Raw genomic sequence first — 24,578 nt, 5'->3', positions numbered from 1 at the left:
GGGGGAGTCAGTCTGTCTTTGAAGGGAGTCAGGGTATCCTGAGCGGTGGGTTGGAGGTCTCACTCTCTACCTCCACAGGGGAGAAGAGGGAGGCCTGCAGTGAGAGAAAGGGAGCTTTCTTTGAGAACAGAAGCCTGGCTTACAGGGAGAGAACAGCTCCTGACCCCAGGACCCTCCGAGAGACAGCTGTCGTGACTCCTGCACCTCTGAGCATGGGCCGCTGTCTCAGAATCAGCTCACTCGGTGGCGGGTGCGGGGAGGAGCGCCAGAGAATGGAGACAGCCACAGCCCAATCACATTTCACGAGATTTACAGAGTAGGGGGTTTTCCACCTGATGAATAGATTCTATTTTAACATGTCCAAGGCTACAAAACAGGATTTGTAGCTTTAGCAAAATTCATTCTTCATTTTACTCTTACCCACCTGGGGCTTTTTAGAGGGCAGCCTAACTCCAATGCCTCTCAAGGATTTGATAGCCCTAGATTAGTAAAGCAGATGCTCCTTCAAGAAACAAGTGTCATTCTACCAAACACGAGAGTCTGGAAGCCTGAGCTGCCTACAGGCGTGGCAGTAACAGTGAGCCGATGTCTTGTGGGTGGTGGGGGCCTCCCACCCTCAGCTTTGTGGCCTTTGCTGGGTTCACACTTTGCTCCCTCACACTCCGTACAAAGTGCGTTGGAACTGACAAGGAATCGACATCTTGCTGATTGGCCATAGCAAAGATTTGGTTTTCCACACAAGCCATATATTTATTATTATCTGAGTGCTCACCAGTGACTTTCTTTGTTGTTTCCTCACTTAGGTTTTAGAGTCATGTGGTTCTCATGAGGGAGCATTCTGCAGTGAAATTCTGTTTTTTTGCGTTGTTTTGTTATTTAGGAAAGAAAGAAATAACTAGAACCTACTCTGGCATTTTGGAGAAGGTGGCAAATGAAAATGGGTGACAGTAAGTCTTTATGTCACTCAAAAAATAAAACTTTCCGTGCACCCCAAGTCCAATGCCATGCTCTCTGCTAGTGCAGCTAGAGTCCCCTGAGAACCAGATGCTCTCAATCACCTTGGGACCCTGCTCAACCCACAATCAGCAAAATCAGGTTCTATCCCATTCCCTACTCTCTGCTTATGAGGCCAGAAATATTAATAAAACGCCCACATTTAATACCGATTTTGGATAATGAGAGTTGAAACCCAAAAGTGGTTTCGGTTAACCCTGAGTCCACGAGCCCCTGGCTGGGTTAGGACCCGGTGGGTCCAGTCCTGGTCAAGCCACAAGCAGCTGGGGGATGCTGGCCTCCGCTTCCTCGTCTGCAGGACACAATGGTCCCAGCAGGCTCTCCTGGCCCCTAAGGGGGAGGTGCACGCTCAGGACTCTGTGCTTACAGGAACCGCCAAGAGAAACCGAGGGACCTGGGAAGGGCTGCTTTCCAGCAGGATGGCTTCCAGGAGGGGGTTCATACTCAGGGTGGCTGCCCAGTGGGTGGCTGGGGATTACAGGACTCCAGGGAAGCCTTCGAAAAGAGAAAGCTCTACCACTTAGAATCGAATGCTTCCCTTCAAGAAATTCTGCCTACTATCGAGATTTCCTGGCTACTGGAAGGAAGCGAGACTGTTGGGATACTCACAATTTCTGTGCCTTTTTCTCTTCCTCAGCCACTGCGTGCAAGTCCCCATTTAAGGGGCACATTCTCTGGTTTAGCTCCTCCATATGCTTTTCCCCATTTAACCTTCCCAACAACTCTCTAAGGTAAAGGATTATTTTTCTCTTTTCACAGATGTGGAAATGGGGGCACAGAGAGGTTAAGTAACCTGCCTAAAGTCACACAGCTATTACACTGTCATGTGGAGAACTGAATCTAAACAGACCAAGCTCCCACATTCTTTAGGTTATAGCATCAGTCTAGAGTTTTATGACAGACACTGAAATGTGCAAATGTCATATTCTCAAAGAGAACAAATTCCAAGCTCAAATTGCTGTGGGGGGGGGTCTCACGTTCTACATACCCTCATAAAAATAACTAAAGTTATGGTTTTCCACAGCTTCCAGTGAACTAATAACCTAAAAATACTTTTGGTCATGTTAGCTACTCGGGTATCTAGGCTAAGGCTGTATGGGTGTTCACTGTTCTTTCAATTTCTCTGAAGGTTTGGAAAATTGTTTCTTGCACATGCATATGTAAATTTGGTTTTCAGAATCAGTACAGGCTGGTGGGAAGTAGCAGACAGACAAATGAGGGAACAGAAACCTTTAAGAAAAGCCTCAGTAGGGGCTTCCCTGGTGGCGCAGTGGTTAAGAATCCATCTGTCAATGCAGGGGACACGGGTTCAAGCCCTGGTCTGGGAAGATCCCACATGCCATGGAGCAACGAAGCCTGTGCACCACAACTACTGAGCCTGCGCTCTAGAGCCTGCGAGCCACAACTACTGAAGCCCATGCGCCTAGAGCCCATGCTCTGCAACAAGAGAAGCCACCACAATAAAAGCCCGCTCACCACAACAAAGAGTAGCCCCTGCTCACCGCAGCTAGAGAAAGCCTGTGCGCAGCAACAAAGACCCAACACAGCCAAAAATAAATAAATAAGAAAAAGAAAAGCCTCAGTAAAAACAAGTCAGGGAAGCACAGGGAGCAGCCGACACATCCCTACACCAATCCCTCACCTTTTTCTGAGGGCCTTGTAGCTGGTGATGAAGGCACAGCTCCTGCCCTTGGGAGCTCAATGTTTGAAAGGGAGATGGGTGAGAAGACAGATAAACACGATACACCTCCAGAAGCTCAGTGACAGAGGCTAGTCTGGGGCCTGTGCACGCTTGTGTGGGCAGAGATTGGGGCAGGTGGGGAAGGCTTTCTGAAGGAGGAGCCCTGAGCTGAGACTGCAAGAAAAGCAGGGAGAAGAGGTGGCCTGGAGCGTGTGGGCAGCTTGGGCTGTTGCTCCTTGCCTCCTTGTTAAGCTCAGTTTCTGTGCAGGGTGGTGGAGGGAGAAAGGTACCCTGCCCCATGTGGAGAAGCAAGTGGAAGGTGAAGGAATATTGGAAGTCTGATTGGGAAGAGGAGGTGACAGAGAGGGGCTACGGAGGTGGAGAAGGAAAGAGAAGGCTCACTGTCATTGTCACTGGGGTGGGGACACGAGCATGTTGAGAACCCTTGAAACTGAGAATCAGAGAGATGAGCAGAACGAGTTTGTGTAAAGCTGTCTGCTGACCCCCGTCATGCTGGGGTTACCCCACAGAACCCATTTCCCACACAGAGACCAGGTGCACATTGGGGCGGCCCTCTCCTCCTGTCTCAGCCCACGCGTGTGCCCCAGTCGACTCCTGCGTTCAGTGCCCTGGGCTGGGCCCTGGCCTTGTTCTGTCTTAGGGCTTCTGTGAGCATCTAGTGTGTTGCTGCCTGCCATCTCTCTCTCCTTCTGCAAGTAACAACGCCCAGAGGAGCTTTTGGGGATGTGTTCTTCCCCCAGTCACGTGGGGCTGACCCCAAACTCCACCCTAGCTCCAGGAGTGCATCCATCACCCAACCCTGGAAGGTAAGAGTCAATTCTAAGACTTTCATTCACCTTGGGAAGAAGGAGCTTTCTTTCCACAGGTTGCCCAGAGACTTGATATAAGTCTTGCCAGTATGTGGCAAGAGGTCCCTAGATTAAAGTCAACTGAGAAAGGACAGCAGTGCCCGGATAGAGACTCTATTTCCCATGATATCATTTTAAGCTCCTGGATCCAGCAGTGTCTGAAGCCGATAACACAGAAACTGAGAACTGGGTTTGGCTTTCACGTGTCACATTTGGAGGTTGGTTTTTAAAAAATACTAACCATGATGGGGGCAGGGCAGGTTGAGAAAGAAAATTACTAGTATGGATTCCTAGAAATCACGCTAGGATCCTCACTAACGTCAGCTTAGTACCCCCTGAGATTCAGAAGGCCCGGTATACTCTACCCAGGCTCTCCTGGGCCCTGCTCCTGTCCGGCACTTTGTTTGGGATGAGGCAGCTCTTTCTCACTTGGCCTTGTTTCTAAGGTGCTCTAAAAGGACTTTATTGGATTATAAACTGAAAACCACCCCGCCTCCGTGCCAAAAGTCAAACACCTGTGAGGTCAAGATTGGGAAGGACTGGAAAAAGTGCAGGAGGGCACACCTGGAGCCGATTATAAACCCATCCACAGAAATGCCGCGCAGAGGTGTGGGGGCCGCCTGGGGAAGCCCCACTTCTGCCGGCAGAGGCACCCGCCGTGGGTGACACAGGGGACAGACGAAGACCCTGCTGGGCCTGGTAGCGTGCCACCCTCTCACCACCAGGGGAGTGTCCTGCTTGGCAGTAGGGGTTGGGGGAGGTGAGATTTCAGGAGGCGGTCCGCAGGGTGGGCGGGGGAGGCCGTGGAGGAGTGAGTATGGTCAGGGAAGAGGGGAGGGCAAGTGAGAGAGGCAGGCAGTGGCTCACCGGCTCTTCCAGAAAAGGCCAGCAGCAGGATGGGGAGGAACACGCCAGACAGTGCAGTGCTGGTGGCAGGCTCTCTGGGGAAAGCAGCCTAGATTTATAGTGCTTGTCGCTATGCAAGGTGTAAATGTGCCCACATGACAGGTTTCAAGTTATCCACGTGAGCTCTGTGAAGGCACAGATGGGAAGAGATGCGAACCGTGACCTCTCCCATCTACATACCACTGCTGGGCACTCCCAGGACTTCTGAAGTCACCTGTCTTTGCTTTGGAGGTCCTGGCCTGGGGTGGCTGAATTGGCAAAATCTCATACCGTCACAGCCTCAGGGTATGTGTGTGGTCAGGGTTGGGGCTCTCATGGTTCCAGAAAGAATCCACTTTGCTTGTCCAAGCTCTGCGGCAGCCATCTGCACGGCGGCCGCAAACTTCCAGGCACCACAATCTCAGCTTTACAACTGCCACTTGACCCCTCGTCTGAAAGCCAGCGCCCCTTTCTCAGGACAGTATGATCATGATGACACCCCTTCATGCATTTTGCAGTGGGATGAAAACTCAGAGGCAGAATTCTAAGTAGGAGGCCAGCAGTTCCAAGAATCATGGGGATCGCTGCAAGCCTGTTGACTCTGGGGTGAGTCATTTAGTCAGCAGGATTCAAAATTTGCAGGTTGCCGTGGTCCATGCTGAGAAATCAGAACTTCCTGATAAAATTGGAGTTTAGCACCTGACATCCCTTCAAAAGGGTAAGACTGCAGCCTCAGAAGGTCTGTTGGAACATCAAGATCTGAACATCACTGACAGTGAATTGATAGGTTCAATGTGGAGTCTGATGAGAAAACCACCTTGTGGGGCCGTGTCAGCCCCAAAGGGAGAGTGTGCAGGTCACTCCTGGCCCATCTGTAGTTGCCTCCACCCCGGAGAAAGCTTCACAGAGCAGGGTCTGTGAGAGCTGGGGAGGCCGAAGCTCCGGGGCCGCTCTCGTGCACCAGTCCTTTCCAAGGCCCTATACGTAGTGTATTCTTTCCCTTAAAGAAGGCCTCCCAAATTAAGTAAGTTTTGGGCCCCAGAAATTCCTGTTCCTCTCAATCCTTTGGCATCAATGGTATGTGCAAGCCCCCTTCATCTGTCAGCATTTTGAGATTAGTTTATATTTGAAATTAGAATTTTTAGGCCTAGAAACTCAACAGGGGTCATTAAGATGATTACAAATGCTCTGCTTTGATAGGGAAATATAAAGTTAAGAACAAAGGGAATTCCTGAGCGACTTGATTCTATCTGTAATGTCTGTAGTTCTGATTTGCTGGTGAGGATATTTTCACTTGCTGATCCTGCCTCAGAGGTTGGATGTTTTAAACCCTGTCACAAATATAGCAGCACTTGCTTTTGCGTGTGTTGCTTTGGAGCCCTCAGAAGCCTCTCAACAGCTGGAGAGACTTCTGCATGGATGAAGACGGCACATGCTCTCCCTTGCTACCACAGCAGAACCAAACCTCCTCAATGGCCTGGAATGTGAGGTCATATGGTGACCGTCTGTTTCCCTCAGGGCCCTTCTATCTCTCTGTGGACATTTATACAATGTCCCTGGAGTTCCGGGCACCGTGAGAGATCCTGAGCCTTTCCAGGGAGCAGGGAGGGGGCATTCCTGCTGGGATGGCTCAGCTCCTCTCTGCAGCTGCCTGGGGGCAGGCACAAGAGGTCGGATCCCGTCTGCATGCCCACTTCCTGCATGGCGCTGTGAAGAAGCCAGGCTCCTTTCTGTCTCTCTCCCTCCTGGATTCCACTGGAAGACTTGACCCACGTTCAACCTACTTCTAATCCTGGCGTTGAGTCAGCTCCTTTTATTTCCACTCGGAGTTCTGCCAGCTCTGCTCTCAGCTATGGATGCAAACTGCAGAGGCATTTCCTGTTCCAGGTGGTTTTGAGCAGAAAGCCAGGCAGCACGGGTTGAAGGTAGGTGGGGTGAATTCTTTAGGAACTGCTCCCGCAATGTGAGAGTAATTCAAAGTTACACAGGGTTGACTTCCAAAGCACCCAGCCCCAAGTGGAAACAAGGCTTGTTGAACTAACTTTAGAAACGTAACAAGCATGGACCACCTTCGGATTTCCCTTGTGCACACACCAGACCCTGGAACACTGGAACTGTGATTTCCAGATAAGAGGACAGAGGCTGGCTCCAACCTCCCAGGGAGGTCCAGTGCTTCTGGGGAGCTGAGAATTCATCCTGAGACATTGAACCAATCTCTTCGGGATGGACATCTGCTTCTCTGAAATCCGCACACCGAAGCAGTAGCAATGGGCAGGTTTAACATATGTTCTCCAGTGAAAAATCATCCCCACTCGATCTCTGGCCGTGATTGACACCTCAGAGCAATTCTGGGAGGCTCCATGAGTTGCAGCAGACCCAGCTGCAGTGAGGAGCTTGGACAAGCTGCTGAACTCCTAGAGCCTCATTTTCCTCCTCTGTGAAATAGGCACGTCAATTCTCTGCAGTACATTGGGGGGTTAGGGGTCAGGTCTGCAAAGCAGAGCAGGGCTCAATGACTGGGAGTCACAACGTCGATGTCACTGTTATTATTGGAATGTGTGGCCCTCAGGCTTCAGGAGTGGAGAGGGACCACCGTGAGAGCTGGCTCCCCGGGCACCATCCACTAGTTGTTATTTGTCGGCCCTAAGATGGGTTCCAGTGAAAAGTCATTTTTACTACAGGAATTAGGTGTTGAGTGATCTAAGAGATTCTGACAACCCTCTGTCATTCTTATATCACACAGAAAAGTAGAAGTAAAAATAATGTTCCCATTTTCACCAGATACCTTGGGCTGGAGGAACAGTGCTGGCAAGTCTCGGAGGGCAGGACCGGAAGCTGAGGAACTTACTTGCAGGGCACCTGCTGGTGCTTTATGGAAGGGCCAGTAAGCCGACCTTGGAATTGCCCCAGCACCCGAGATACTGGGATCATGATTTTTGAATAAGATAAGGGTCAAAGGCGATGTCAGACTCCCACAGAGGCCCAGTGTTTCTGGGGAGCAGGAATGTCATCTCCAGGTTGGGGAGGGCCAGTGTACCAGTTGGAAAGGCTAACTTTGGGGGTGACACTGGGTGATGGGGCTCTGAAGCAAATGCTGGTAAACTTGACCAAATTTCCTTAGGTGGGCAGAAAGGAGGGGGACTCTTTGAGAATTTAGTAAAAAGGCCATCACTTTGAAGAAGGTGCCGAGAGCAGCACAAGGCCCCGTTTTGGAAAGCATTTACGAGCATCGTTCTATTTGTAGAACAACAGCTGGGACAGTTTCAGAGAACAGTGCCAGGCAGGACTGGGCCAGCGTCCATGCCGGGGAGGCGGGAAAAACCACGGACGGGGCTGATGAAGACTGACGTGGATGTCAACCCGAGGGACAGCAAGGTCCTAGGCTGGCAGCAGGAACAGTAGCGGCCATTATGGCCTCCAGGACACAGGTGGATGGGAGGCAGGTAAGAGAGTTGGGAGGAGGGGGCAGGGCTGCCTGAGGTCTCCTGGGGTTACTTTCGGGGACTTAGGCTATCCCAGTTCCTCACAACTTCTTTCACTCACTCTTCTGTCACCCGCTTTCCTGTCTGAAGCTGGTGGTTCCTACTCACCCCTTCCCCTCACCCCTCATCTACCTTGGGGATGGCTGCACTTGAGCCAAATACAACAGCACCGTTTGGTCCATGCTGATTACTTATATCATTACACCTAAAATATGAGTATAAAACCAATGGCTTGAGAGCACCCCTTCAGCATTTTGCTGAACCAAATTAGCAGCCTGCTTGTCCAAATCGATGCTCAGAACATAAACTATGAGTCAAACCATTTTTTGTTTTACCCAGAAAACTGTGGGCAGGTTTATCTTCCACCACGCGAATCCTTCGAGCTCCAGCTGGAATGATAGCAGCTTCAATATAACCTGTAGTGACAGATAACACACAGGTGAGCCGACCAGACCTCTACCCTCCATCAGAGGCCCCGCAGCACCCCCCCACCAAAACCCACACTGCTGCACCCCCATGGTGATTTCAGAGCCCACAAGCTTGCAGAGCTCTGAGAAATCAAGACAGTCAAGAAGTGTGCTAGGGCCAGAATCTCCTGGCTGCCCAAATTCCAGAGAGCACCACTTGCATGTGTTATGAGTTGAACTGTGTCCTCCCACCCCCAAATCCATATGATAAAGTCCTAACCCCCAGGACCTCAGAATGTGACCTTACTTGGAAACTGGGCTGCTACAGATGTAATTAGTTAAGATGAGGTAATACTGGAGTAGGGTGGGCCCCCAATCCAATATGACTGGTGTACTTATAAAAAGAGGAAATCTGGACACAGACATGTACACACGGAGAACGCCGTGTAAACATGAAGCAGAGATCGAGATGATGCATCTTATAAGCCAGAGACTGCCAGAAAACCACCAGAAGCTAGGAGAGAGGCATGGGACAGATTCTTCCTCACCTTCACGGGGAGCCAACCCTGCCGACAACTTGATCTCAGACTACTAGCCCCCAAAACTGTGAGACAATAGGTGTCTCCTGTTTATGCCACCCAGTCTGTGGTACTTGGTTACAGCAGCCCTAGCAAACTAAGAGCCTGGAGTTCTTTGTGAAGAGCACCTCCCTAGAGCACGGGTGTAGAGTGCCCCTGGCTGTGTCATCTATTGGATTCCTTGGCTCTTTGCTGTACTTTGAACTTTCCCCTGATTCCATGGGATGACAGCAGAAGCTAGGCTACTTGCCCTATGACAAAACCACTGCCTCAATACCGAGTGCCATTTCCTGCTTTCACTGCTGTTTGGGTGTTTCTGCAACCGTTGAAGTATGTACTTTTGTCCATTTCCTTGAGTATTTCCAAGTATAATGGGGTCCCTCAGAGGCCAGGGCCTTCTGCCCATGCTCTGACCCCACATGTGCCCAGAACGGCAGGTGGTTAGCGAAGATTCAGGAGGAAATGATTGAGGCTGCCAGGGAGGAGGTCAGGGGCTGGCTGATGCCTGGTTACTGGGCAACTGTGTCAATTAATGAGCCCAACATAATGGTGAGATTCTGAAATGCAGGCTGGTAATCATTTTGTTTTGGCTTACATTTGGGTTTTAGACAAAGGTAATGTGCATTTGCTTCAGTGATTTAGATGATGATCCCAAATGAGATGATAAATCCTACCCCTGTGGTTCCCAAATGTGATCATCAAAATCAGCAGGGGAGTTTTAAAAATGAGAGATTTCTGGGCCCAAGTATGTAGAGATTATGGAAATATCTATTTTGAGGAGTTTATTTATTTCCTCATTTTCTCATAGTAAAAATGGCTTTATTTTCATTATAAATATAGTACATGATAATTCAAACCACAAAAGGGGAAAAACTAAAACCAACCTATACCACATTGCACTAAGAAAATTACCCATATTTTTGATGACCAACCTTTTCAGCATCTCCTAATGCATATAAACATACACACATCATTTTATGCCAATAGGATATTATATATGGTTTTAAAAGATCAGGGATAACTTTAAAATAATTAAAGAGTTTTGCTAGGCAATGTGTGTCCAAGGCGTAAAATTCAAAAGTTATAAAAGGATATAGTAGAAAGTAGATTGATCTGATAAGATACATCCTGTGGCTGGCTGTCTTTCTAACACTCTTATCGTTTACAGTAATTTGTTATTTTTTGGCTGGGTTTCTATGTAACTAACTGAAATGTGCCCGTATGACAGTTTTGTTTCTTCCTTTCTGATCCTTATGCTTTGGATTTCTTCTCCTTTCACCATTCTGGTTGGAACTTACGAAACCATGTTGTATGCCACATGAGATAGTGGCATCCTTGTCTTATTCATGATGTTGGAGAAACGCCTCCAGAGTTTTCCCACTGAAGATGATGTCAGCAGTGAGAATGTGATAGGTATCATTTATCAGGTTAGGGAAGTTTTCTTTTACCCTAGTATGTTAAGAGCTTTTGTTATGAAGAGGTATTGAAGTTAATCAAGTGCTTTTTTGCATCTACTGAGATCATCATATTGTTTTTCTCCCAAACAATACAAAGACTTCAGAGCAGTTTAACTGTAATCACACTTGTCATGGCTAACATGGTGTGTGGGTCGGTATCTCAGTCTTGTTTTTCCTTCACCAATACATTTTAGTTCATTGTTATTTCTTTTTTATTCTGATGTTTTCCTGTAAACCTTTAATTATATTTATATTTCTATTATGTGACTTAGCTGTAAGTAAAATATTTTAATCTCTGGATATTAAAAGATGAGGAAATCAGCATAAGTATACCGCCCTCCACTCTCTTACACCCCTCTTCAACTTTTACCGAATCATTCCTACATTGTATTAGTTTATGACATTTATCTTTTGGTCTCTAAGATAATTCCTGCAGTTGTTTTAGTTTTAGTCCTAAAAATTAATTTAATGTTCACTACGTGTCTTTTTTCCAGCTTTTCCAATAAATTCCTCTTTGCCTCAAGTTTGTTCTCTTTGAGATGGGCGCAAAGAAAATTACAGTTTCTGAATTGTAATATAGTAAAAAAAAAAAATACTGTTCATTATCCTGATACTTGAATACCAGTTTGGCTGGTATAAGATCCTTGAGTCACACTTTCTTTCTCTGAGGCTACTATTTGAATTGTTCCATTGAATGCTAGTGTGGAAAAGTCTGAGGCCAATCTGATGTTTTCCCTTTATTAGCTTACCTAAAATTTGGATCAGATACTCAAAGGATTCTTAACTCTAAAATCTAATAACTATTAGGCTATTCATAGTTTCGTGTAACTTTTTCCTGGGACAGAAAGCTATATTATTATTATTAGACTTAAATATATATATATATATATATTTTTTTTTTTTTTTGATCAATTTGTTTGGTGTTCTTTTTTCAGGGATACCAAATTATTTACGTTTGACCCCCTTTTTTTTCCATAGTGCTCATTTAATCTCTTATCCTTCTGATTCTTTGTTTCCATTTTGCTTTGCTCATTTTTTCTCAGTCCTGTCCCCCATGCTTCTCATTGTGTTCTCAGCAGTGTAGATTTCCTTTGCTTCCATGCAGTCTTGGTTTCTGTGATGGACTCATTTTCTTCTTCTACACTTTTCCTCAGCTGAGTCACGTTTCATCTCCCTTTGTTGCTTCACTGCTTACTCCTTGAGATCTCATATCTTATCAATGAGTTCTTCTTTTATTGAGGGTATTATTTAATCAGTTTTTGGAATTTATGGCAATAACGTTTGGTCAAAATTTTCATCTTCTCCTTGGTAACATTTTGCTGGTGAGTTTTTTTTAAATCAGTCATTTGTTCTCCTAGTCCCTTTTATCCTTTTCCTATTGCAGTATACGTGTGTTGATCCTGTACTAATTCTCTTTCTAAATTTAGTACTAATTTTTAAGTGACACAGGTTCTAATTGTACCAGCTTCCTCTACGTTTGTGTGGGAAGAACAGGACAGTGTTGTGGGCTAACAGAACTTTCCCTTAGTTTACAGTAAAATTTGTTAGGACATGGGTTTGTGTGTATCAGTGAGTTAATTTTTATGTTTGTAAACATTTGTGTATTTTAAATTTACAGAAATATACATGCATATTTTCCCATTATCAAAATTTTAATAATACAGGTAAATCTCAAGTCCCCTTAATCCCACTCCCCTCCCCTGTGGGAACTGCCGCTATTAGTTTGGTATATATTCATTCAGATATTTTACTATTTATCCAAATATCTACACAAATATACATATGAAAATATCACATGGTATATTTTTTATTTGTCTATATTTTATATAACTGTTAGGAATAACATTTATGACTATTGTATTATACTACATTTTTTTTTAAAAAGCATGATGTGTCTTGGAAAGCTCTCCATGTGAGTATGTATAGCTCTCCTTATTTTTCATTTAAATTGCTATGTAGTTTATGTAACTATGCCCCTACTGATTTAGGTTATTTCAAAACTGTCATTTAGAACATTTAGGTTATTTCAAAATTGTCACTTTTAGAAACAATGCTGTATCATGTATGAACAGGCACACGAAACCCCTCAATAAAATACCAGCAAACTATTCCAACAACATAAAAAAAAAGATTATACACCATGATTAAATATAATTTATCCCAGGAATTCAAGGTTGGTTTAACATATAAAAACCAATCAATGTAATTTATTCAAAAAAGGACAAAACCCACCTGGTCATTTCAGTGGATGCAGAGAAAGCATTTGGCAAAATTTAATACTCTTCCATGATAAAAATACTCAACAAACTACGAATAAAAGGAAACTTCCTCAGCCTGATAAAGAGCATTTACAAAAACCCCACAGCTAATATCAAACTTAATGGTAAAATAATGCTTTCCCCCTAAGATCAGGAAGACGGAAAGGATGTTCACTCTTGCTATCTCTACTCAACATTGTACTGGAAGTTCTCTCTATGTCAATTAGGCAAGAAAAAGATTTTTAAAAGGCATCCAAATTGGAAAGGAAGAAGTAAAATTATCTCGATCTGCAGATGTCAAGATCTTATATATAGAAAAATACTAGGGAAGCCACTAAAATCTGTTAGAACAGGTTCAGAAAGGTTGCAGGATGTAAGATCAATATACAAAAATCAACTGCATTTCTATACATTAGGGGTAAACATTTCCAAATAAAATTAAGAAAACAATTAGACTTAAATAATATCAAAAAGAATAAAACACTTAGGAATAAATTTAACAAAAGATGTGCAAGATTTCTACACCAAAGACTGCAAAAACACTGTTGAAAGATATTAAAGAAAATCTAAACAAATGGAACGACATTCCATGTTCATGGATCAAAAGACTTAATATTGTTAAGATGGGAATACTTCAAAATTGATTTACAGATTCAAAACGATCCTTACTAAAATTCCAGCTTGTTTTGCCCAAAATGACAAGGTGATCCTCAAATTCATATGCAAATGCAAGGGACCCAGATTAGCCAAAACAATATTTAAAAAGACCAAAGTTGGAGAAGTGACAATTCTTGCTTTCAAAGTTTTCTAGCCAGCTCCAGTCATCAAGACAATGTGGTACTAGCATAAGGACAAATATTTCTATCAATGAAATATAATTGAGAGTCTAGAAAAAACTCCCTTATTGATTTTTTTAAAACAAAGATGCCAAGAATATTCAATGGAGAAAGAATAATCTTTTCAACAGTGTTGGGATAAGTGTATATCCACATACAAAGGAATGAAGGTGGACTCTTACCTCAAACCATACAAAAAACCCTCATCTAAAATAGATGATGGACCTAAATCTAAGAGCGAAAACTATAAAACTCTTAGAAGAAAACATAGGAGTAAACCTTTGTAACCTTGGATTAGGCAATGGTTTCTTAGATAGCAAAAGCACAAGCAACAGAAGGAAAAAAAATAAAGTGGATCATATCAAAATTTTAAACTTTGTGCTTCAAAGGACACCATCAAGAAAGTGAAATGGCAAACTCATACACTGGGAGAAAATATTTGCAAATCATTTTGATGAAAGAACTGTGTCCAGAGTATATAAAGAAAACTTACAACTCAATAATAAAGTGACAATCCAATTTAAAAATGGGTAATGGATTTTAATAGACATTTCTCCAGAGAAGATATATGAATGGCCAGAAGCACATGAAAAGATGCTCAACATCATTAGCCATTAGGGAAATACAAATCAAAACCATAATGTGATACCACTTTACACCCACTAGGATGCCTATAACAAAAATGATAAACAATAAGAAGTGTTGGAGAGGATGTGGAGAATTTGGAACCCTCACTTATTGCTAGTAGGAATGTAAAATTGTGCAGGCATATTGGAGAAGATTTTGGTAGTTCCTCAAAAATAGAATTACCGTATGACCTACCAATTCCACTCCTATGTATATACCCAAGAAGAATGAAAAATATGTCCATGCAAAAACTTATACACAAATGTTTATGTCAGCATTATTCATTCTAACCAAAAAAGTAGAAACAACTCAAATGTCCATCAACTATTGAATGTATTTTTAAAATATGATATAACCACACAATGGAATATTGTTCAGCAAAAAAAAAAAAAAAGGAATGAAACACTGATAGATGTTTCAAGGAAGAACCTTGAAACTACTATGCTAAGTTACAAAAGCCAGTCACAAAGGACCATGTTTTATACGATGCCACTTATATGAAGTGTCCAGGATAGACAAATAGATGGACAGAGAAAGTAGTTGCCTAGGGCTGGGGTAGGAGGGAGATGGGGAATGACTGCTAATGGGTGTGGGGTTTCTTTTTGGGATGATTGTGGTCATGGCTGCAAAACTCTGTGCATGTACTAAATCCCCTTGAATTGCACACTTTAAATGGATGAATTTTATGATGTGTGAATTGTATCTCTACAAAGGTACTAAAAATAATACTGCAATGAACAGCTCTGCACATGTCTTCTTGTGTATATAAACAATGTCATACCAGGCCAGCTGTGAGAATTGCTGGGTCAAACACACATGCAGTTTAAATGTTAAATGTACATTTAAATCGCCCTCCATAATGGCTTAACCAATATAGAAGTCAGCCAATACCACAGGAGAATACATGTTATTCACAGACTTCTTAATACTTGATATTATCAATCCTCTGGATATTTGCTAGTTCAAGATGTGAAAAATTGTTATGTCATAAACGTAATTTGTCTTTCCCTCATTATCAATGTGGCCGTACATCTTAGCACATATTTACTGGTCGTTTGCATTCACTCTTCAGTTAACTGTCTTGCTCATAAGTGTCGCCCATTTTTCTACTGGCTTTTTGTTTTGATTTACTTGATAAGCAGGAGTCTTGGAAATATATTTTAATATCTATTAATATGTATTTAATACATTTTAGACTCAAACTCTTTACTCACTAGGCTTGTTGCACACACATTTTTTTTCTGTCTGTCATTTGTCATTTGTTTCTGGTGCCTTTTATTACAAGGTTTTCATATGATAGTCATAGTTTTAATATTTGAGATCTCCTTTTTGTTTTCTGATTGCTTCTTCTCATGACATTCTGTATTGGTTTTATGGATAAACTCACTTCTCAAATCTAAGAATAGTTATTACAGATTTTGAACTTCTATTATTTGAGTTATCTTGCTTTTCCCATGGGTCATCTTTTCAGTTATTTTGGTCTTTCCCATTTGTGTTGCAGACTCTTTCAAGAAGGATGCCACAGATGGGTTGTCTCTATATACAGCAGCCCCCTTATCTGCGGTTTAGCTTTCTGTGGATTTAGTTACCTGTAGTTAACTACAGTCCAAAAATATTAAATGGAAAATTCCAGAAATAAACAATTCATAAGTTTAAAATTGCATGACATTTTACTAACGTGATGAAATCTCACACAGTCTCACTCCGTCCTGCCCAGAACATGAATCATCCCTTTGTCAACCATATCCTGCCTGTTTGTTGTCACTTAGTAGCCATCTTAGCTATCAGATTGACTGTTGTGGTATCACAGGGCTTGTGTTCAAGTGACCTTTATTTTACTTAATAACGGCCCCAAAGCGCCAGAGGAATGATGCTGGCAACTCGGATGTGCCAAAGAGAAGCTGTAAAGTGCTTCTTTAAGTGAAAAGGTGAAAGTTCTAGACTTAATAAAGAAAGGAAAAAAAAATCATAAGCTGAGGTTGCTAAGATCTATGGTAAGAATGAATCTCCCATTTATAAAATTGTGAAGAAGGAAAAAGAAATTTGTGCTAGTTTTGCTGTTGCACCTCAAACCGCACAAGTTATGGCCATGGTGTGTGGTAAGTGCTTAGTTAAGATGGAAAAGGCATTAAATTTGTACCGTAAGATATTTTGAGAGAGAGAAAGACCACATTTACATAAATTTTATTACAGTATATTGTTATAATTGTTCTATTTTATTATTAGTTATTGTTAATCTCTTATTGTGCTTAATTTATAAATTAAACTTTATCACAGGTATGTATTTGTAGGAAAAAAGCAAAGTGTATATAGGGCTCTGTACTATCTATGCTTTCAGTCATCCACTGGGGATATTGGAAGTTATCCCCCAGGGATAAGGGGGGACTATTGTATATGGGTGGTGTTTGCTGATGGTCAGGACTGGTTTTCAGTTAGGGGGCAGGGAGTGTTGTTATGTGTTGGCAACTGAAATACCAGAATGCAGAAAAGTTTGCTATAGGTGATGTGTCATGGTGCTGGCCAACAAATATTTCCAGGTCTCTCTCTGGAATCATGGTAGGAATGCATTTCCTTGCCCTCTTAAAATTGTGTGACCATGTAACTTACTTTGACCCTTAAAATGTGGGTGAAAGTGACGTGTACGTAGAAGCTTTAAGAGCACCAGCACCTGATTTGCCGTGTTCCCTTTTTCCTGCCAAGGTGACTGTGGCAGTGTGTGGACAATAAAATCTCTGTCAGACCAGGTCCATGAGTGGTTACAGTATGCAGAGCCTCCTGCCAACCCATGCTGGACATGCAGCGTGAGCAAGAAATGAACTTTTGTGTTAAGCCACTGATTTGGGGGGCATTTACATTGTGTTTTGTTTGTTTGCTTGTTAACTACAGCAAAACCAAGTCTATTTATTCTGATTCAAACACACATGAACATCCACTTGAGGTGTCCTTGTTCTCCCTAGATCTTTTAAAAAGTTCCTGTTCATTCATTTTAAGGTGATCTTGAGAAGCCAAGGAGATAAACACCTGTGTTCAACCAGCCATTCTGGATGGAAAGTTTAGCAGGATCCTTTAGTCTTGATAGCAAATGTTTTGGCCTTGTTACTACAGATCCAGCCTTGGACACTTACAAATAAATGTTCCAGTTGAAGACTTCACAGGTGGCAACACAGTCCTATTTGAGTTGTTTACTTCTTGTGCCCTGATCCATCCTGATTCCCAGGCAGGACGACTTCTTGAACCAGATGGGAGTGTGGTCCTCCAGGGGATCCCTTCCAACCACCTCTGACTTACTAAGCAGCAGCACTGACTTGCCCACACAGCCCCTCCACTGTCTGGTCCTTATAGTGTGAGGCAAGGTTTTTTTGATTAAAAATAGTTTTTGCTCCAGGAATGCTTCTCTACTTAAAAAGGATGGCCACAAAAAAACGTCTTTGAGAATCACAGCACTGGATTTTGAACCATAAATTTCTCTTAGAGAAGTCCATTTCTTCTGGGGGAATTTGAAGAATTATTGGATTCCAGGCATACAAGATTGTGAATTACCAAAAACGAAGACAAAACTGTCCAAGGTCAGTGGTGATTAAAACCTTTTTTGGAGGAATCTCCACTTAAAGCACAAAACTGACCTGGGAACAGGATCTGCTTGGGGAACTGAATTATTCTCTGAGAGCTACTGCTGTTACAAGGACTTTTCCTATTTTGTGACTAAGAAACCTTGGTGTTAGCATCACCAGGCTGCAGAATCTAAGGCAACAGACATATTCGCCAGGGTCCAAATTAGTTAATTTTCCATATTCCACAGCAAGGGGCATCTGCAACCAGTGCACGCTCACCATGCCTATTTTTAAGCTTAAATTTGGCACAAGTAGCAACACTGAAAAGGCACCTGTTTCCTCTCCTTTCTCATATACCCTCTGGGGCAGAGGCAGATGAACAGTAAACAGCTCAGGGTAGACACACAACTCAGGTACGGCACATCCTCAGGTGAACCCTGAATAATGGGTCAGGTCATTGTTGTGCCTGGGCTCTGCTAACCTTTCTTTCTAAGATAAGAGCCTCTCTGCTCAAGATATGGAGGGAAGTAATGAAAGAGAATATCCCTGAAATGAAATGCGGGGCCTCTGTCCTCAAACCAAAGAAACCATCTCTCACTCACTGTCCTCTTTCTGATGGCCCCTACCTTACCCAGAGCTCAGAGCCCACCCTGAGGTTGTTGTGAAGAGTGACCAGCAAGGGAAAGAGTCCTATCACCAAGTCCCAAAGCACCTTGTCATCCCTCATACCAGATGTCCCCCTATGCAGATGCCAGACATCACCATGTTGACTGGGCATGAAATATAATTAAAGGGGGGATTTACTCTAAGAATTCACAAGATAGAGTCATACTTTAGGTAAGATAGTAAGACTATCTTTGGAATGATTTTCCATTCTAGTCTCTGCCATCAAGCAGGAGAAATCCAGTTAGAGGGACACGATTTGGGGTCATGAGGAAGCCAAGGATAAAATCCAATACTGTTGCCATTATTCTAGGAGAACATGTAATTTTTGCCATATGGACAAGTAGTCAGAAGGAACTTCAAAGTATTGTTGACCTTAAACCTGCCTCAAATGTTCTGAAAAATTAATATCATCAGGCTATATTTCCCTGCAAAATACTTTTTGTCTGAATTTCACAAGTAAATGATTTAGATCATATTTTTCCCTTGTTTCAGGTTCAGTAGCAATAACTTTCCTTGGAAGAAAACCGTTGAGCTGGTAAGGTACCATGATGGAACACAGGTAACATTCTGGCTATGAGGACTGGGACACTTTCAAAAGGTCGTATCAAACACATACAAAAAAAAAAATCAAAGTTCTTTTTTTTCAGGTAATAATCTTTAAAAATGCTTGGGGAGGATTTGTATAAGTTTCTAGTTTTCTCTTTTTACGAAAGTTGTTTATGAGAGTATTACTGTCTTTATGTTTATCCCTAAAGGTTGTTCTGGTTCCAGTGGAAAAGGATTTGGGAAGCCCAGGAGTCTAGACTAATATTCTGGTTCAGTTCTCAGAATGTGAGGTCAGCGCAGGTGGGCCAAAGCAAGGCCATGGTTTTTATCTCCAGCACAAAGACCAGGAGTCTTACCAAGTGCCCTCTGCCCTTTGGGAAGCCCAACCTGTAATACGGAAACTTCCTTATGGAAGAAAGCACCATCTGTGGCTAAATTCTCTGGCATATCTTAGCATTTTCTGCCGAAGTGCCAGGTGGGGCTGAGGAGAATGAAGATGTATCCCTGGCACACTAACATGCGTTTTTGTATGGCCCTTAATCCCATGACTCTTTATCTTTCACAGCCTTAAAATTGGTTTTATTCTATATTTTTTCTTTTTGGTAATCAGTCTTAAACATCAATTACACATGAGCGATAAATGGCCTCAGTGTTTATCCGTGGCTTCATGCATGACTCACTCCCACTGACTCTACTCGGCAAACATTCAGGCACGTTAAGTGAGGTAAAAGCCCCACACCAGGCATGTCACCACTAGTTCTGCACAGAATAACCAAACATCTTACATGAGAAACACCTGGGAACAGCCTTTGCCATCACACACGTGGACACCTTGGTACAAAGGTTATTCTTGACTGAGAAAAAGAAATACATTGTAATTGGCTTACATGCACATTGCAGGAACTGATACTGTAGTTGGTAGTCAGTGCAGAGAAGAGTCCTGTGTCACCATCACACAGTGGTAAATTTCCCCATGGAACCTCCACACCCCATACCTAGAGACTGGAGCACAGAACTTGGCACAAAGCAGAGGTTCTAAAGCTAATTATTGAACAAATGTGACATGTGGATCTATCCCTATTCAATAGGGATAGATCACGTCACTCTCCCTTTTAAGAATCGATTGTTTGAGAAGGTTCTCTTTGAGAAAAAAGTGCAAAGGGATTCAGAGCCCATGGGGCATCATGGCCGGTTCTCGGTGGGGACTTCAGTCCAGGTATGTTCTGGACTGGGTGTCCATGGACACCAGTCACCTTTCTAGTGTCAAGGAGCAGCATGGAATAATGTGGAAATGACACCTTAATGAAACAAAAGCATCATATCAAGAACTTTCAAGTTACTAAATTAAAAAAAGTCCAGCTGTTCCAACTCAGCCAAAGGCTTGGGCATTTTGAAGCCCATCCATCAGAAAAGTAATATGATAGCCAATTCAAGTTGATTCCTCCTAGAGATGAGTGGCCCAGGACCTCATCTATTCAAAGTCTGGAGGCAACAGGCCAGAGGGCAATAAACAACCTCACTCAGGATGCTACACTGCGAGCTCTCAAGGACACCCTGGGGGCGTGGATACTGTCCCTGTGTGGGTCTGCTCTGGGTCCTCAGCTCAAGTACTTGGGTTAAGGACCCAGAAGAGTTCAGGCAAGGGTCAGGGCACATATATAATTGGGCACAAATCCTGCATTTGATTCCTCTTTATCTTTCTGGTATGGTATTTTCTTTGATATACACCCTCAGGGTGATAAGGCATTCCTCCTCTTCCCAGTCTTTCGAGCTGGGCAGAGATGAAAGTTACCTTCCTATCTAAACTGACAGGATTCCGAATCCATCCGGCTGCACTTGGAGCCACCTAGATGTTACATGACCCGGGCGCTTTATACCGTTTCTAAGCTGGGTTTTTTCCTTCAGCCTGAAATGTCCTTCCCCCACCTCCACTGTCAGTTAATTCCTACTTGTCCTTTAGGGCTTGGGGGCCACTGTCATCTGCCCACAGGGCTGGGCAAGGAGCCCCACCAGAACTTGGGGTCCCACAGCACCCCCACTGAGCACCTCCCTTGACTGTGGCCAACTCAGTGACAGTTAACTTTTATTTCTGCAACACCTTGCTCTTAAAATACAGCAGTGCTGAATGAATGTTTACTGGGTGAATGGCCACCTGGGTGACCATGAGCAGTATCTCTCGTACATGCATTCCAGAATGCCAGACCTGGGTTACAGGTTAGTGTTTGATGAAATTTGTTAGCTAGTGATTCATCCGCGTGTGAGCGAGCATTCCACGGACATCTTCAATAAACAGCATCCACACTGACATGAGCTTATGCTCACAGACCCCAACCACAAGGATTTGGAGAAAGCAGCTTTAGACTTCAAAATGAAGGTGTGACATTTTGCAACTCAGAACTTTTACAGGTAAAAGGACAGAACTTTTACAGGTGGGTGAAGCTAACCTAGCTTATCTTTCTCTGAAGGTTTGCTAAGGCTTTTGTGAAGGAACACTAAGCCACATGTCAGGGTGGGGACCACTACCCCCTGGAGGATTCCAGCACCTGCCATTCTATGGGGGACTGGCTGCCACAGCCCCAGAGGCCTGATCTCCCCAGGAAGAAGCCTGCACATTCACGCCCATCTCCCTTCTGTCTATGGTTGGGGCCAGGAATAGGGTGGGATGGAGAAGGGAGAGAGCAGAGGAAAAGGACATTGCTGTGATTGGAGGAATGGATGTGTTCATGCCAAGATCAAAGGCCAACAAATGGATTAGACACTGGGGGAATGCTTTTGCCCTGATCTGGGTTCTCTCGAAGTTGTCTGCTATGTGGCATACAGTGGAAGTTTACAAAGGTGTATGGTGGAACCTTCCTTAATGCTCTACAGAATTGCCCAGGGGGCAGAAGTGGGCACGGCTGTGCTTGACCTGCCTTCCACAGAATGGAGCAATTGTAGTCAGTCCAGTTTATCGGAGCTCAGCACAGCATTCAGTTTACATAAAAGGTTCTAATGCTGCTTTTTAAAAAAAATCAATAGTAAACACTTGCCAGCTGCTGAGGTCTCGTTCTTAATAACTGTCCTTGCTGCGCAGTTGCAGCAGGCAAGGTCAGTCTCATGGCAAACTGGAGCTAGGGTCCATATAGAGAAAGTAGCATCAGACAAAACAAAGAGCAGACGTTACCAAAGGTTCAGAGCAGTGCTCTCCACGAGAACTTTCTGTAAGGAAGAGTTCTCTCTCTGCACCATCCAACACGGGACCCGCAGTCACATGTGGCAACGGGGCACTTGAAATGTTACTAGTGGGACTGACGGCTGAAGTTTTAAGTTTGTTTAATTTTAACTAATTATATTTAAAATTTGAATCAATGCCAGTGGCCTGTGGCTACTGTCCTGGATGGTGCAGCTTTGGAGGGCACCTCCGCCACACTGACTTGTTCCAACATCAGCTCCTTTAGCTTTCCTCGGGAGCCGGGCAGCAGGCACAGGTTCTCACTCAAGCTTCCTGTTCCACAGCCTGGGCACTTATCTTTAAGTCCTGAAACCAGCCCTTACTGGGCCTGAAGTGTAATTTTAATGTCATTTTGTATTTGCATTTGCCCCTGGCTTTGCTTTCACAGGATCCTGCAAAGCATCTGTGCAATAGGCCGCTCTTTCCACGAAGTATCTAGAAGGAAAGGTTCCTCCAGACCAGGTCTTCTGTCCAAATAGAGAAAAGGGGGACGTGCACAGACTTCTCCTCTCTGCCTCTCCTAGAGGCCCACTCTGTGGGACAGGGAGGAGCAACTGTGATTCTATCCCCTTGTTGGGTGGAACTGGACTGAAACGCTTTTCTCCAAAGCAGTTGTGGGAATTAGAACAGAAGCTTTTCAGCTCAGCTCCACTCAAGAAGTTATCTTGGTGATGTCACTCTTGGTGACGTCGGGTGAGGGGACACTCACCCTCTGCGTGACTTGCCTGCCTCACGCTCCTCTCATTGAGTATCAAGCAGGTACTTCCCTGGACATCATAAGCTGGTGGCCACCAGGACAGGAAATCAGAAATGCTCTCCCACCTCTGGGAGAAGCAGCCCACAGCTGTGAGGATGGTTCCAGTGGAAAGACCGTGAGGCCCATCAGCTGAACCCCGCCGACCTCTCCACGCCCAGAGTTGGAGGAGGTCTGCATCTGGGACACGGGAGATGCAGTGACTCTGTAGCGTCAGCCAGTGGATGCATCGCTTACGTCCCGGAACATGAGGCTTCACGCACGTTTTAGGGATGTGTGTAAACGCTATTCTACTCTTACTGACGGAAAACTCAGAAACAGAGAAAACCTCTTCCATCCATAGGTAAAAACGATGTGGCAAAGTGTCTTCATCACCGTCTCTGTGTGCCGGACAGACGACGGGCTGGCACATGCTGAGGGGCGGGGCTGGTGGGGCAGGGCAGCTACTGTGTGAGAATGGACTTCGGGGCTGAACCCAGAGGGCCACAGGCAGACTGTTCGTGTCTAGGAACCTAAAGATGTCATTCTGGCTAAAATGTCCTTCTCTGCCTTTCAGAAATCCTAAGACTGTGGTGCTGGGTGCCCTATCTACTATTAACTACTCCTTAAATGTGAGATGCAGGGAAGGCACGTGATCGTTGGCTTTTGGGCAACATAATACACAATAAGATTGGCTTTGGGGCAATAAAATATACCACACTTGTAGGATGTCCAGTAGCTGCAGCAACACCTTGGGGCCCACACTCACCCGTCCACCAGGCGTGGCCCAGGTCACCTTTCCTCGGGCCCTGAGCTCACCTGTGCCCCGAGAGTGGCTGAAGTCACCCTTCACCACGCGGCAGGTCTTGCCGTCCCCGCTGCAGACCCCACACCGGTCTTCTTTGGCCGCAGACCCAATGATTCCATCACAGCCGATTTTCTAAATAAGCAGAGCGTTGGGTTATTCTGGGTATAGGACTCAGAGACACACCCTGCAGGGCTGACTTCTCCATGAGGCCCAGCAGGCTGGCGCATGGGGGCCCATGATACCTCCAGAGGCCCAAGCAAATATTTTAATTTATTTTAAAATCAGAAGAGAAAAAAGAATACGATCCAGCTAGTATTACATTTGTCTTTAACACCCACAGAATCATCAAATACAGGTTTTAGTATTTGTTATGGACGAGGGGGCTGCGAAGGCCCAAGTGCCCGGAACTCACACTGAGGCCTGAGCCGGCCCCTCCCAGAGCTGCCTGAGGCGGGGCTGAGGCGAGGGAGGGAAGCCGGCTCCCACACCTTCTGTTGTGGCCATAATTTCACACAATCCATGATCCCCTAGGAGCTGCGTGGGTCCTTGGCTCTGTCTCAGTTGGAACAGCCAACAGTCTCAGAAGACACAGCAGAGACCACAGTGACTTTTCTGCTGAGGTCGGGAAGCCCAGAGCTCACTCAGGCATGGCTGGGAATGAGCACCCTAGTTCTCAGTTAGGGGGATTTAGCCCAAGAAGATACCCTGCTGCTCAGATTTTTTCAACGAGGCCTGTCTGAGGGCAGAGGAGGGTCGCCCTGACCCTGGGTGGCTCCGGGCAGCACAGCCCACATCAGTTCATAAAAAGTGGGAAAAGGTTGTGAACTCCTGTTTTTCCTTAGAAAAAGAAAATGCACGAGACTTTTGTGGTCTGCAAAATAACATACCTAAGTTTATGTTATGGTAAACACTGGTGTGTTTAATTATTTGCTAGCTAAATTGCTAAAATGCCTCTCCACATTTCTCCCC

At 44.4% G+C, this 24,578-nt stretch overlaps 1 protein-coding gene across 7 annotated transcripts in view; it reads right to left on the bottom strand.

Moving 5' to 3' along the window:
- The window catches only part of ADAMTS17 (ADAM metallopeptidase with thrombospondin type 1 motif 17), a 346,090-nt gene that overhangs the window by 70,935 nt on the left and 250,577 nt on the right, over positions 1–24,578 (bottom strand). For all 7 annotated transcript variants that reach the window (XR_011075535.1, XM_068556841.1, XM_068556842.1 and 4 more), the window contains 2 exons: positions 23,621–23,741; positions 8,267–8,347 (listed from right to left, as the gene is read on the bottom strand). Coding sequence is in view for 6 of the 7 variants with exons in the window: in XM_068556841.1 (XP_068412942.1) it covers positions 8,267–8,347; positions 23,621–23,741 (202 nt within the window). In the remaining variant the exon portion in view is untranslated. The remainder of the gene's footprint in view (positions 1–8,266; positions 8,348–23,620; positions 23,742–24,578) is intronic.

Source organism: Eschrichtius robustus, chromosome 1, assembly GCF_028021215.1.
Source record: "Eschrichtius robustus isolate mEscRob2 chromosome 1, mEscRob2.pri, whole genome shotgun sequence".
In the NCBI taxonomy this organism is placed as follows: domain Eukaryota; kingdom Metazoa; phylum Chordata; class Mammalia; order Artiodactyla; family Eschrichtiidae; genus Eschrichtius; species Eschrichtius robustus.
The sequence above is the reverse complement of the archived record's forward strand: the minus strand, read 5'-3'. Positions and strand labels throughout refer to the sequence as shown.